The 15,864-nt window shown below is 32.4% G+C and overlaps 1 protein-coding gene and 1 non-coding gene across 2 annotated transcripts; both read left to right on the top strand.

Annotated features, from left to right (window-relative positions):
• The first annotated feature begins 714 nt into the window (after window positions 1-714).
• Window positions 715-788, top strand: TRNAR-UCG (transfer RNA arginine (anticodon UCG)). Its single transcript has one exon. It is a non-coding gene; the product is annotated as a tRNA-Arg (tRNA).
• An 11,512-nt stretch (window positions 789-12,300) lies between these two features.
• LOC136204077 (monogalactosyldiacylglycerol synthase 2, chloroplastic) lies at window positions 12,301-15,076 on the top strand. The gene is made up of 8 exons (XM_065995262.1): window positions 12,301-12,857; window positions 12,986-13,158; window positions 13,333-13,494; window positions 13,566-13,707; window positions 13,797-14,021; window positions 14,114-14,176; window positions 14,271-14,345; window positions 14,424-15,076. The coding sequence occupies exons 1-8, from the start codon at window positions 12,543-12,545 to the stop codon at window positions 14,682-14,684; spliced, it is 1,416 nt and encodes a 471-aa protein (XP_065851334.1). The 5' UTR covers window positions 12,301-12,542; the 3' UTR covers window positions 14,685-15,076.
• Window positions 15,077-15,864: the final 788 nt, after the last annotated feature.

The following is a 15,864-nucleotide window of genomic DNA, read 5'->3' as shown; positions in this document are numbered from 1 at the left end:
TGTTTTTTCTCAACAGAAATATGAGGTCATCGCAATGGTTGTATGGGAACTCTAGCGACAAAGAAACAACTTTTTTTTTGGAATAAATTCCTGTCGAGCTTATATGTGTGCTCTGTAGTGCTTGGAGATGCTCTAGGGACCAGGCCTGTAATCGGCTATCCACAAGCCCCTCCATCTATGTGTCCCCTGCCCAAGCTAAGTGGATGCAGCCTGCTCCGAACGATATTAAGCTCAATATTGATGCATCCATGGATGCTAACTCTAGGAGGATAGGTTTTGGTTTTGTCTACAGGAATTGGATGGGGCAGATTATCGCTTAAAGGGTGCTTTACATGCATGGTGTCTATGCGAGGCTTATGGCCTGAAGTTGACACTTGAATGGATTCGTAGCCAAACGTGGGGTCGAGTCATAGTGGAAATGGATGCCCAAGAAGTTTTTGAGGGGATGTGTGGATGACGAACAGATATTATGAAGTTTGGAGCACTTTTAGAATCATATAATAGCCCGTCTTTATAGGTTAGAAATGAGGCGAATAGAATAACGGATGTGTTTGTCAAAACATCTTTTGATTGATCTTATCGAACTTATTGAGATTCAGTTATATATATAATATCTTTCGTCTAAAAAACCACGATTTTACTTGTTGTTTTTGAAAAAAAAAATGTCTGTCTTGTTTTGTATAAATATGATTCGTTTCCAATTCATTCATTCTCGACCGCATAGCGCAGTGGATTAGCGCGTTTGACTTCGGATCAAAAGGTCGTGGGTTCGACTCCCACTGTGGTCGAATATCTATTTTTTTGCTCAGTTTCTCTATCAGTCTCATAAATAATTAATATTATTAATATCTTTTCAATGATAAGCCAAAAAAGAAATAACATCATGGTACAGGAAATTGAAGATATAAAGAAACATGGACCCACAGAAAAAGCAAAATATATTAAAAAAAAAAAAAAAAAAAAGCAAAATATATCAGGAAAATGAACTGTCAGCTATATGATTGCTGGGGACTGTCACCTTAAGTTATTACACTATTAAGCCAAAATATATATTTTATTAATTTAATTATCTAAATAATCAATTACTTACTTTTTTAATATACAGGGTCCATAATTTTTCTTAACACATTTTTCTTTTTGATAATTTTTTCTTAACCTATTAATCCCTATTAATAGGTCAATTATATGAATAATTCATTTAGCATTTAGCATATTACTATCTTATAAAGTAAAGAAAAACACATATTTAGCCTCTAATTAATTAACTTTTTATTGATTAAGTGTTTAATCTTTTAAATAAATATGTTAAAAGCATTTGATCAATTTGTTTTAAATACATTAAGCCTTTAAAAGAAAATTTTGATCAATTATTTTCTTAACATATTAAGCTCGGATACGCAATTATATAAATAATTCAAACTCGGTTGCATACTTATAAATGTCAAGATATCACTATTTCTATAAAATAAAATAGTTAAAAAAATTATTTGGAGTGACAATTTATAGTTGACGTAGTAAAACAATGTCATGTTGGTAGTTTTACTTGCGCTAAATGAAGTTTGAATCCAGTGGCGGATCCAGGATTTGAGCGGGGAGGGAAGGGGGGTAAAAGTCTATGTAAATTTTTTTTTAGACAAAATAGCATTAATTGAAAAAATATATTTTAGTATATAATTGCTATTCGATATAAAATGTCTTAAAATAAGAAAAAAAAAAACTTGTAATGCTAAGTAGATCGACGATTACGAGGTGGCAATTGATATCTACGATTTGTCATATCTTGAAAACGATTTGCTGCCTCTACCTATACTGCTTCTTTTTAGGGTTAAGGTGCAAAAATACCCCTAACGTCTAAAATGATGCAATTTTACCCCTAATATTTGTAGCCAAGAGCAATTTTACCCCTAACGTTGATAAATTGGATCAATTTCAGACTTTATTATAAAATACAGTCATTTTTTTTTCTTTATTTTGCACCAATTGCATATCAATTTGTTCTAAAAAAAGATATAATGTTTTTTGTAATTTAATAATAAAATTAGATATTAATATTTATAAATTCGGTGAGTTTTTTGAATTTTTTTTGTCTAATTCATACAAAAGACAGTATATTTTTAATATTTTTTTTCTTATTTTTTTCACATCCCAACATATGTTTGTGATTTGTTACTGATAAAATAACGCATGTGTGAAATGTAGATGACAAGATTCATGACCGAGAAGACAGTTTGATGAATTATTTCTCAAATTGACCCAATTTATCAACGTTAGGGGGTAAAATTGCTATTGACTTCCAACATTAGGGATAAAATTGCACCATTTTAGACGTTAGGGATAAAATTACTCCTGATCCAAAATGTTAGGTGTATTTTTACACCTTAACCCTTCTTTTTATATCAAAAACTCACAAGGTAAAACGACGTCGTTTTGAGAGGAACCAAAACGACGTCGTTTTGGACTAGATTTTTTTTCTTCTTTTTATTCGGGGGTGCAAATACCCCTTTGACCCCCTACATCCGCCACTGTTTGAATCATATGTATAACTTGATCGTCCAAAAAGACTTAATGTGTTAGAAAAAATAAATCATCAAAAATTTAATGTCTTAATTTAAAAAACTACGAAGTTAATGTGTTAAAAAAAATTGATCATGATACGTAATATATACATTTAAAACATCAATGACTTAATCCGTAGGCAAGAATTTGATCAAGGACTTAAATATATTATCATTATATTAATGGCTTAAAACTCAAAATCACTCATCAAAGTCAATTAGAGTCATAATTTATTAGGATCATCAATTAGATCGAAAGCGCCAATTAAATCTGTCATTTCAATTAAAATAAAATTTTATAAAAAAAAAATTAAAATAAAATTTTGTTTTCTTTATTTTATATTTTTAGTATAGTTAAGACCAATATTTTAATATATATATATATATATATATATATATATATATATATATTAAATCTAGTTTGTCCGATTTCTCGACCGAGACTCGTCAGATACCGTTTAAGTGGATCCTGTCATAATTAAAGCTTTCAGTGTATATTAAGAGGGTGTTTGTTTCAGCTTTTTGGAGGAGCGTTTAGCGTTTCACTCCAAAACGCAGGAAATATAGCGTTTGGTTAGACTTAGGGCCCGTTTGTTTTACCTACTGTTTGCTGTTGCTGTTTGCTGTTTGCTGTTTGCTGTTACGGTTTGCCGTTACGGTTTGCTGTTTGCTGTTGCTGTTGGAAAAGGCTGACTTTCCAAAAAGCAGAGATTCTCTGCTTTTGTAAAAGGCTGCTTTTCAGGTATAAAAGCAAACAGGATGTCACTAACCAAACGCTTAATGTTGCTTTTCAACTGTAAAAGGCAAACAGGAGGAGCCTAACCAAACACCTAAAACTCTGCCTTTTAAAATAAAAAGGCAAACAGGAGGTGAAAAGTAGGTAAACAAACATCCCATTATATAACCGCAGTATTTAACATTTTCTCTGGAAACTGCAGCATTCTGAAGCGTTTCACGAAAAGCTCATATTTGGAGCTTTTCATAAACAGCTGTTTGTAGTTATATGTTATTGACAAAATTATTCTTTTTATTTCCACAAAATATGTTTATTCTTTAACATTATTTATATTTCTACAACATAATTACTGGGAGAACAAGATTTTATTGCGTTCAATAAATATTTTATTTTTTATATAGATTATTTTTATTAATTTGTGTAACGTTTTTATTTTATAATAGGATAAGGTACAAAAATACCCCTAACATTTGTAGCCAGGAGCAATCTTACAATAAACGTCTAAAATTGTGCAATTATACCAGTAATGTTGGCAACCAAAAACAATTTTATGGGCATTTTTTCACATTTTCCCTTCTATAAAGCCCCTTAAGCTAGGAAGGGGCTAAAAAGTATGCGCAGCGGTAGGTGGCTTCCCCGGAATCCTTAGTTTTGGGCATGCCAAAGAAATTATGTATTAAAAATTAATTGGTGACGGAGATAGGCAACTAGGCTAGATAGTAATTAGCAAGGAAAAGCGCAAATCTCTCTTGGACGAGCATGCCCACTAGGTAAAATGATGATAGGATACGACCAGCACACCTCGTGTCGTCCAATAGGCCTATCTTCCGGTGACATGACATAGCTTACCCTTATAGAACTTTTGATCTTAGCACGAACTCTCGTGAATATGGTCAAAGTGCTCCCCTTCTTATTGGATATGAAAAAGAGTGAAAAGGTCTTTCGTGACATCATCGATCGGAAAAGTTTCTAGGACCAGTTCTTGGCGTGAAAAAGTAGTAACGCACTTGTTGATTAATTTAAAACATGTCCATTTTAGACATTTTAAACCCGAACAGCAACAGTTTAATATAATTTTACCAAACACTAATAGTTAAACCGCTAATAATAAATAACTAACAACAACAGCTAACAGCTTACTGCAACTATAAACAGCTAACATCAACCGTAACAGCTATTAGCTAACAGTTGAACCAAACATGCCCTAAGACTCAAACTCAAGATCTAACTTAAAGAGTTTGATGCTCTTAACCACTCAAGTCAACTTTAATTAGTTATTTTTTTATATCAAAATAGATAATTGTTTTCTTATATTTTTGTAAACATAAAATCTACCTCAATTAACTATTCACTTTCACTAAAAAAAAACTAGTTAAAATGAACTAAAATGAATACATTATATCCGGAGCCGGTTTTACATTGTATGGCCCTAGAAGAAATAAAAAATAAGAGATCCTTAATAATAAAAAATTGTACTTAAAATTTTAAAACAGAAAATTGGATTCTTTTTAGACTTAAAATATCATATTATTTTATCACATTTTAAACATGAATGAGTATTATACCTACATTTATTAAGAAAATTATTATATTTATATATATATATTAAAACAATGACCGCTTTTGGCCCTGGGCGGCCGCACTCCTGGCCTATGCCCAGGGCCAGCCCTGATTATATCAAAATATTTTTTTAATGTATATATATAATAAACTTAACCGAATTAATATACCCAGTTTAGCATTTATTTTTTGCCTTTTTATATATATTTTTTGTTATTTTTTTAAAGTTGTCAGGTTAGGTCAATTTTATTTTTTTTCCATCACTCAACTCATACTCAATCTTATTATTTGTCATTAAACAAAACGAAACGAGGAATGAGGGTCCCCGCCGAGCGAGGAGAGAGAAAAATAATTAACTTGTATTTGACAAATTTAAATATTGACATTTTGACAGGTCGATTATACATGTGTTAGTAACAAAATAAATATTTTAAACATAATTAATTTTTGAAAGGGTCGATATGATAATTAAATAACAAGTCAAATAATAGTACAAATCTGTTTGTTTAAATTTTCTATTAAGTATAAGTAAAATTAATCTTGTCTAGAAATATTAGAGGTAAAATTACACTATTTCGTATGTAATGGGTAAATTTGTATTTTTCCAAAAATGATAGAGGCAAATAAGTTAAAAGAAAGGGACTAAGTACAAATTTAGTCTTGTGGTTATTTAGGGAAGGCATATTTAGTATTCAACGTATAATAATGTAATATTGAATTTAATGTTTGCAATTTTAAGTATTATTAACCAAAAATAATAAAAAAAACAAAATTCATATGCAATTTGATATTTTGGCCACTTTCAATCTCCAACGTTGTTGTTACATAATAATGCTTGAAAATGTACATTTTTTTGTTAATAAAAAAATGCTAAATTTATACCATATCATATATATATAAAGTTTAAAATTGCGTTCTTTTATATGTAGATATTAAATTTGTACTCCTATAATAACTATATAGTTAAATTTATAATTTATTGTTAAAATAAAATCAATTATAATGCCTTTTCATTGAGCAATATTTTATTGTTAACTGAAAAATTTAAGAATATTCGATTTGATTACTTTTAATATAAAAATGTCATGTTATAATTATCTCAAATGAGTCCATTCTAACTCAAGTAAAGAACATTGTATCAAATCCAATCAGTTTAGTTCTAATTTCGTATTGTATTTTGAATTAGATATAATTTTACTAACAATCAACAATTGACGTTAAAAAATGTAGAGATCGTTTTTTTTTTAATTTGATAAGTATTAAGATTGCTATGATTAAAAATTATATAGGCTTGGATTGATAACAAAATACAGTGCTAGGCTAAATGGTAAAAACATAGTAGAGTTGTTTGAGAAGGTGAGAGTTTGATTCTTGGATCAGTGTGTTTTGGTTCTCATTTTTTGATTCATGATTTTCTTAATAATAAGAAGAATATGTTTCTTATTATTATATAAAGTTCGTTTCTCTTCATTTTTCATATATGCTTTTATTATTATTATTATATAATTTTAATAATTATTTTTTTATAATCTTAATTTTTCCCTTAAACCAAAATATTAATATATATTCAATCTAAAATAACTAATATATATTGATTTACTTGTTACAATATATTTTAGGACACAATTAATTTTCACTAATTACTTATACTATTGAGTTAATTACATAAAAATCTGTATCGATTAAATTTTTTATGGTGAGTATTTTTACAAAATCAAAATAAAAATTATAATCTAGCAGGATAACAATTTATAAGAAGGGCTGAATATTTATGGACCACCGCAAAAGGTTATGAACCATCACAAACAATTTCTTATCCTTAAAAATAATATATGTATTTTTTATGGGCTTATATGGACTGGACTTGGTATTTGAGTTTTATGACGTGATTTAATAAAAAATAATTTTTTTTATAATATAACATATTGAGTTAATTATATAACAACTTTTGTACCGATTAATTTTTTTTTTGTTCTAAATATTTTTACAAATTCAAAATGAAAATTATAATTTAGTAGGACAATAATTTATAAGAAGACCCAAATGTTTATAGGCCGGCTCTTAGCATAGGCCAGGGGTGCGACCACCTAGAGCCTGAGCCAAAAGAGGTCCAAATTATTTTTTACTATATATATTAATTTTTTAAAATATAGTTATAATACTCATTCATTCCTAAAAAATGACCAAATAATATAATATATAGGTCTAAAATATGCTCAAATTTTTATTTTAAACTTTTAAGTATAACTTTTTTTTATTATAAGTTTTTTTTTTAAAAAGGTGCATAAAAATGTCAGAACCGTCCCTGTTTAGAGCCTCTAAAATATTGAAGCCGATAATATGACATGTAAAAATATAAGAGATTTAAGTATTTTTTTTTTATATAATAATTATAATTGAATCCCCCAAATTATTGTTGTTGGATATTCCTTGAATAGAAAAACAAGTAGTTGTTTAGAAAAGCGATAGATTGAAACTAAGGAAAGGGAAATTAAATTTTGAATTTATTTTTAGTTTTCTTTAGTTAGAAGCATAATTATCAAGTTTGACTTTAGTCAGCTTCAAACTTTAAAAAGGAGAGATATAAATGGGGAATTGAGTAAAAGAATAAAGGATGAAGTAATTTTTGGATATGAAAACACCACTAGATTATCAATTGCATTTTAAATAATTAGATAATTGGAAAATTGTAGTAGTTTTTATATGGACTCAGAATCACCAAATTAATTTGTTCAATTAGAGTTAAACTTATTTTATAATCATTTTAAATTTCTAATAAATCTAATTTTACAGCAGTGACCGAAGAAATTTATTTTCTTAGTCAAAGTCATATAAATACTAAATTTAAATCTTAAAATACCTTTCTTAAAAAAAAAATCTCACAATATTTTGAATCTTCATTCTATGAACACTAAATCTAAATATTTTAAAATTAATTTAGTCATTAAGATCAAAACTATAAACCAGCAGAAAGTACTTCCATTTTTACTATTGATCTTTATAATTTATCATAGCCACCAAATTAACAGGAAAAAACGATTAAAGTTAAGAATTGTACAAACCCAAAATAAAATTACATAAATTTCAGGTTAATTATATCATTTATTTTGATTCTCTTTTAACTTTCGAGACTAGTTAATATGTTTATCCATAGTATATTTGAACAATTATTTTACCATTGATAAGGATTTCCAATAAAAAAAATTGATTTAAAAAAAAAAAAAATATAAGTCCAAACCCACAATCTTCAAACATCTGTGAAACTAAAAGTTCACCAATTAAGGAAAGCTTGGATTAAAGATGGAGATCGTAATACGAGGTATTTTCATTTTTCTACTGTTATCAGAAGGCAGAAAAATCAGATTGATGCTATCAAAGATCCTAATGGTAATTGGGTTTATGAGGATGAAGAAATCAGTCTCTTGGCCCTCAATTTCTATAAAGAGTTATTTAAAGAAGACCCGGTGGATTTGGATGAAGCTCTCTCTAGGTCTACGTTTCCGATGGTTTGTGAGGATAAGATTATTGAAGCTTTTCACCCTATTGATCAGAAAGAGATTGGTCAGGCGGTGTTTAGCATAGGTGCTACTAAAGCTCCTGGGGTTGATGGACTCCCGACCGGCTTTTATCATAAGCATTGGTAAACTGTAAAAGAAGGAATTTGTAGTTTTGTAAAAGGGGTTTTTAATGGGTCTGAGGATATTAGGCTAGTGAATAAAACTCTTCTGGTCCTGATTCCTAAAGTGGAGAAGCCTTCCTCTTTCTTACAGATGAGACCTATTAGTCTGTGTAATGTGATTTATAAGGTGGTTACCAAAATCGTGGCTAATAGACTTCGGTATATTCTCCCTAATATTATTAGCTAGAATCAAGGCAGTTTTGTCCCGGGGAGACAGATGATGGATAATATTGTTATCGATCAGGAGATGGTTCATTCGATGAAGGTCAAAAAGGGTAAGCGTGGTATTGTGGCTCTGAAGCTGGATCTGGAGAAAGCTTACGATCGGATTAACTAGAGTTTTCTTCTAGATAGTCTGGAGAGAGCTGGGATTCCGGATAATTGGAGGAAATTAATTGAGGTTTGTATTTCTTCTCCTGTCTTCCAAGTTTTGATTAATGGGGATTTGTCCGAGGAGTTTACTCCTTCCCGGGGTATCCGTCAAAGGGACCCTATGAGCCCGTTCTTATTTGTTATTGCTATGGAGAGGTTAACTCATCTTATCCAAGATGTTGTGAGCACTGGGAAGTTTCATCCGGTTTCCATTAATAAATTATGTCCCCCGACCACTCATTTGTTCTTTGCTGATGATGTTATGATCTTTGTTGAAGGAAGTGAGGAGCAAATTGGTGTGATTATGGATATCCTCAGTAAATTTTGCTCTGCTTCGGGTCAAAAGCTTAATATCCACAAGTCTAGAATGTTGTGCTCTAAAAATATGGACCAAAGGGTCTGTAAAAGGATGAGTGAGATTTCTGGTATTCCTCTAACCAAGGCTTTTGGTAACTATCTGGGGGTTCCTCTCCATAGTGATAGAGTTTCTAAAGCTTCTTTTAAAGAGATCTTCGATAGATCTAATAGTAAATGTGCTAGTTGGAAAGCTAAATCCCTTTCACTTGCGGGCCGTCTTACCTTGATCCAATCAGTGAACTGTGCGGCTCCTAATCACATAATGCAAGTTTGTAGGCTACCGGAGCCTGTTCTTAATAGTCTTGATAAAATCAATCGTCATTTCCTGTGGGGGGACTCGGAAGAGGGGAAAAAAATTCATCTTGTTCCTTGGAAAGAGGTTTGCCAACCTAAGAATATGGGAGGTTTGAGGATTAGACAAGCCAGGGACAATAATAAAGTGTTGTTAATGAAGCTGCTTTGGAGGATGTGGCAATCCCCGTCTGCTCTTTGGGTTCGGTTATTGTGCGGGAAATATAGGAAGGATAGGATTTTTGGGGGATCAAAAGAGAGGGTTCTTAATTGTTCTTTCTTATGGAAAGGGGTTAATGATGTGTTTTCTGAGTTTTGCTCTGGGATTGGTTGGTCGGTGGGTAATGGTAGATCAATTAGTTTTTGGAATGACATCTGGCTTGGGAAGAAGCCGTTATTAGATGTTTGTACTTTTCTGCCGCCTCTAGAGATTCGTAATTGGAGTATTGCTAATGTTGTGGATTCGAAGGGAGATTGGGTTTGGTCGAGATTTGAGGCTTACCTTAGTCTGAAAACGCTCCTGAAGATTCGGGGAGTTAAAGTTAGTAGTAAGGAGGAAGATAGGGATAATCACTATTGGTCCCTTACGAACAATGGTACTTATTCTTGCAAATATGCTTTTGAGGCCTTTAATCTTAATTTAGATGCTCCTCCTTCCATCGCTTGGAAGAATATTTGGGTCTTGAAAGTTCCTTATCGCATTAGGAGTTTCTTGTGGCTTGGTGCAAAGAATAGGTTGCTTACAAATGTTGAAAGGAAAAGACGCCATCTAGTGGAGTCTGATACTTGTTGTAGATGCAGAGCTGAGGCGGAAACCATCTGCCATGTTCTTAGAGATTGTGCTAAGAGTAAAAATGTGTGGAGGAAAGTTCTTCCGGTCCATTTGCTTTCTGATTTCTTTGCCCATTCTGACCGTGATTGGTTTATAGATGGGGTTAGTGGTTTGTTATTGCCTGAGCTGGAGCATGGTGCTATCCTCTTTGCCGTTGTCTGTCACCAGCTTTGGTAGTGGAGGAATGCTGATATCTTTGGAGATAGAGCTATTGTTATTCCTAATTTACTTGTTTTCTTCTCTAAGAAAATCAATACTATTATTAATAGCTTCAAGGAGGATAATTTATCTAGTACTATCTAGAGAACTGTTGTTCATCTTTATTGCTGAGCTCTGGGGGATCTTCTCTGGGCTTAGACTCGCCAAAAATCTGGGTTTGAAAAGACTAATCGTGGAATCGGACAACCTCGAAGCGGGCAAAATGATCTCTGATAATAAGGCTATGTGTCTAGGTTGCCAAAATTTAGTTAAAGAAATCAGAAGATTGCGTGCTTCCTTCGATACCATGAGCTTTGGCCATGTCTTCAGGGAGCAGAACCGGGTGGCAGACCGTCTTGATACTGAGGGTCATGTGAGGTTATTGGGAGTCTCAACTTTCTCTTCTCCTCTGGACTTCCTTTTTTCGTTACTTTTCGGATGATCAGGTGGGGGTTAGCTTTCCTTGGCTAATCCCGGGTTAATTTATGGGGCTTTTGTTTGTTTTTTCTTTCTTTTTCCTACCAAAAAAAAGTGCACCAATTAAAAGCATACTCATTTGGTTTCTTAATAATAGTTTCATCGCATGTGATTATGTTCCATACTCTCTTAAAGACACGTGAACAGTTTAATTCACATTTTCGAAACAGTTTTAGTATTTTACTTCGAACTGCAAGAAATATAATGTTTGGTTATATTTATAAAACAATATTTTTTAGTTTTTTCTATGGAAACAACAACATTTTGAAGTTTTTCATGATTTTTTTTTTAGTTTTTCAAAAAGGAAGCCCATATATGTTTTAGGTTTAGTTTTAAATTTATATTTTCATTTTCTTTCCTTGCACTTTAGTTGGTTTGAAATTTATATATTTTAGGGATAAGGTATCAAAATAGTCGTATGGTTTTTGGAGAAGTATCAATTTAGGCTCTACGTACAAAATAGCACAAATATAAGTTTAACGTTTGAAAAAGATACCAATTTAGGCATAGATAACGGAACGAGACACGTCATTGATATTACTCCGTTAAATTCTGTCAATTATATGTGGAAGGAGAAATCGGAACTTAACGGAGTAATAGAATTGATGTATCTAATCCGTTATTTCAACGGGATTAGACCTACGAGAAGGATATGGTTTATTTTTTTTTTTTGTTAGTCGTCTCTTTTATAGTTTTTTTATAATCTTTTTTTTCCTTTTGTGGATTTTATACTCGCTTTAGCATGTATAAATATGATGTTTTATTGCTTCTAATTTTCATAGTATCTGTATTTTTTCATTATTATATAACATTTTATAATATATATATATGTATTTTATTATTTAAAATAATATTTTTTACCCTTCATTTTTATAAATAAATCAAACATTGAAATTTTTTAATAACAAAAAAATGAGAATATCAGTTTGACCTACCCTTACCTAGACTTTTTACTGCCAACAAAAAAAAGAGAATATCAGTTTGCCTAAATTAAATTCAAATTTCACCGTGCAAATGCAGGCTGTAGCCAACAAAAAGTACAAATACCAAAAATAGAGAGGGCATAAGAGCAAAACTCCAAAAATAATCTCATCCACCAATGAAAAAAGAAAATTCCCTATTGGCATAGAGAGAAAGATTCGAATCTTCACATTGGAACATTCGAAAATAAAATGCGGATCTGACGGTCCTAAATTCTCATATACCATCATTCAAAATAAAATTCCTTAGCATAATTCCATATCATAGCCATAATTGCATCCCTTACCCCTGTCACCCTAAATTTAAATCACCTCACTTCTTGCCAACTCACACGCACAAACCTCTTCTCTCTCTCTCTAAACCCTCTTGCCGGAAAATCTCGCTCCGGTTGGCGGGAGGTCAAATTTGTCCCCTTTCCCCAATTGGGTTTTTCCTGTTATCTAATTCTATTCATCTTTTCTTTTTCTGTATATACATAAAGTTGGTTCCTTTTTTGGCTCGGAAATGGTGATGAAAGTGGCGTCTCCCCGGAAGGCGTCGATATCGGAGGTGTTACAGAGAGTGTACGGGAATTTTAGCTCAAATAATACTAGTAGCTTTAATAACAACAATCATCATAACCATCTCGGCAAGAAATTTTATATTCATGAAACTGAGGATGATTATGAGGAGGAAGATGGAACTATGGAGCTTGTGCAAATTGGCGCTGAAAGAACAAAAAATGTTTTGATTCTTATGAGTGATACCGGCGGTGGACATCGTGCTTCTGCTGAGGCCATTCGTGATGCTTTTAAGCTCGAGTTTGGCGATGAATACAGGGTGAGCATTTCTCGGTTTCACTTATTTGGATCTGCCTTGCATAAATTTTTCAAATTTGGGGATTTTTAAAGCACGGATCTTTTGGTTAATCTCTTTCTAAATTGTTAATTTGTTTGTGGTTTTTTTAGATAATTGTAAAAGATGTGTGGAAAGAGTACACAGGTTGGCCATTGAATGACATGGAGAGACAATATAAATTCATGGTGAAGCATGTACAGTTATGGAAGGTTGCATTTCACGGTACTTCTCCTAGATGGATCCATTCCTGCTATCTTGCTGCAATTGCTGCCTACTATGCCAAGTATTTTACTTTAACTTTTTCCCATTCTTCAATGATTGAAGTTAATAATTAAGTTCAAATAATGATGATTGCTGTTGAAGCTACAATGACTTTTGTTTCTTGAGCTGTACATGTGATTGGATTAATCAAAATCTGAATTATTCTAATACCCATTATTCAATTGTATGACTTAAGGGAGGTTGAGGCTGGTTTAATGGAGTACAAACCAGACATTATCATCAGTGTCCATCCAATGATGCAGCACATTCCTTTATTGGTTCTTAAATGGCAAGGTCTGCAAAAGAAAGTTGTTTTCGTTACAGTCATTACGGACCTCAATTCGTGTCATCCTACATGGTTAGTTCACACAACAAAGAGTATTCATTTCAAGGCTGCTTCCACAATCAAGACTAACATTGTTGTTTCAGGTTTCATCCAGGAGTCAATAGATGTTACTGCCCTTCAAATGAGGTAGCCAAGAGGGCTTTACTAGATGGCTTGGAAGAGTCTCAAGTTCGGGTATTCGGGTTGCCCATTCGGCCATCTTTTGCCCGTGCTGTTCTTTCTAAGGTACATAAGATAGATCTTACATTCAAATACTTGCACACATTTACTTGTAGGATGGAATTTTAATCTTATTTGACTATCTTATTTCATAGGATGAATTACGAGAAAAGCTAGATATGGATCCTCATTTGCCAGCAGTTTTGCTGATGGGAGGAGGTGAAGGTATGGGGCCAGTTAGGAAAACTGCAGAGGCTCTCGGGGAATCACTTTTCGACATGGAAACTGGGAAACCCATTGGGCAATTGATCATCATATGCGGGCGTAATAAGGCTCTTAAATCGACGTTGGAATCTCTCGACTGGAATATCAGAGTTAAGGTAATTTGATTTCACATCAACTCCTAAAAACAAAGTGTATATACAAAATGAAAAGAATCACACTAATTGATATTTACCTTTTCCTATGCTAGGTTAGAGGATTTGAAACACAGATGGAGAAATGGATGGGCGCTTGCGACTGCATAATCACGAAAGTAAGCTAAAGATGTTTCTTTATATGTTCAACATTGTATCAAGATGTTCAGTGAACTAAAGCTGATAGAATCTGTTGCATTGTATGTTTTACAGGCCGGACCAGGTACAATTGCGGAGGCATTGATTAGAGGGCTTCCTATTATTCTCAATGACTACATCCCGGGACAAGTAAGTGATGAATCATCTGCATTGTCACAGATAGAAAAAAGCAATTATTTTCGGTCCTAATTCATTCGGTAATTGCAGGAAAAGGGCAATGTGCCTTATGTAGTTGACAATGGGGCTGGTGTATTTACCAGAAGTCCTAAAGAAACAGCAAGAATGGTGACAGAATGGTTTAGCATCAAAAGAGATGAACTTGAGACAATGTCGGAGAATGCGCTTAAATTAGCCCAACCCGAGGCAGTTTTTGACATTGTAAGAGACATCCATGACCTTGCTCAACAACGCGGTCCACTGGCAACTGTGCCATATGTTTTGACATCATCATTCACAGGCCTAATCTGATAGAGAAATCTGCTACATTCTTTATATAAATTATAGCCTAAGTTTTCTCCGGAATTGGAATTCATATGCATGTAATGTACAGATAGCTCTAGTAGTACTAGTATGTATCATTCTTTTACGGGCTCTGGACACCGAAATGAGGTGCAAAGTCTGCAATCAAGCTCTCATATGTGCATATACAGAAAGGATCTTGAACACCAAAAAAATTAGGTATGAATTCTGGTAAGCATGCTCTGATGTTGAAAATGTGTGATTATTAAGAGCAATTTTTAGGAGATTTCAGGGTTCTGTTAATTATGTTCTAATTTGTTCTTAATCTTTTCTATATTTGAGGGGTTTTCTTAGTTTTTGTAATTATTGGTTGAAATTTTGATCTGTAAGCGTGTGTAGGATGAACCTTGTGTACAAGTAAGATATATAGTTTGCTTGCTTTTTAGTTATAAATTAATGGCAACTTAACTAAGAATTGCTTCAAAGGGTAAAAAATTATGAATTGTGATCAATTTGGTTCAAAGTTTGCTAAAATTGGCGATAGAACTCACTTGAGGAGAAAGTAAAATCTATAAAATGGCCATAACAAGACATTCCTGGTAAAGTGATAAAATGGGGAAAAGGATAGGCATGGCTTGGATGAGAGTTAGTGTGAGGGACATCAACTAACTTTGCTTTGATTCAAGGTTTTTTTTAGCATTGTTTGTACTATAATTTAGTAGTATCGTTATAATTAATTAAGTATTGTTTGAAGAGGGTTGTTGAAATCTTAAATAAATTGAATGGCAGTTATGATTGAGAGTTGTTTATGGAAATGCCAGGCAGTTTGAAAGATGAGAAAAACAGTTGTTAATTAGAAAGAAAGAAATTAGTTGGAAGAGTTGCAAGTGTTTGTTGGTTGGTGGAACTCCGCATAACTGTACAAAAGCCATATTAGATTGTTAATTTATAATATCTGTGAAGGTGACATGTGGGCAACCCCGCCAGCCAAGCAACCAAGCCAAGAGTATGATTTAATATTTACAAATATCTAATTTCTGCCTTATGTGTGTGTGTGTGCGGCTCCACCATCATCTCCATAACACTCGTTTTGATCCTAACGTAAAACTTCAAAATCAATTAGGATCTTAAACTATAAAAATCATCAATTAAATTAATAAAATAAATAAAAATCATTAATTGAATCTTC

This window comes from Euphorbia lathyris, chromosome 8 (assembly GCF_963576675.1).
Source record: "Euphorbia lathyris chromosome 8, ddEupLath1.1, whole genome shotgun sequence".
NCBI classification, from domain to species: Eukaryota; Viridiplantae; Streptophyta; class Magnoliopsida; order Malpighiales; family Euphorbiaceae; genus Euphorbia; species Euphorbia lathyris.
Note: the sequence above shows the minus strand (reverse complement) of the source record. Positions and strands in the feature narration are given on the sequence as shown.

Excerpts from the sequence above, each read along its gene's own strand:
- LOC136204077 (XM_065995262.1), top strand. The coding sequence starts at position 12,543 with ATGGTGATGAAAGTGGCGTCTCCCCGGAAGGCGTCGATATCGGAGGTG. Across the intron at positions 13,159-13,332 it reads ATTGCTGCCTACTATGCCAA|GGAGGTTGAGGCTGGTTTAA; the intron begins GTATTTTACTTT and ends GTATGACTTAAG. Across the intron at positions 13,495-13,565 it reads AATTCGTGTCATCCTACATG|GTTTCATCCAGGAGTCAATA; the intron begins GTTAGTTCACAC and ends TTGTTGTTTCAG.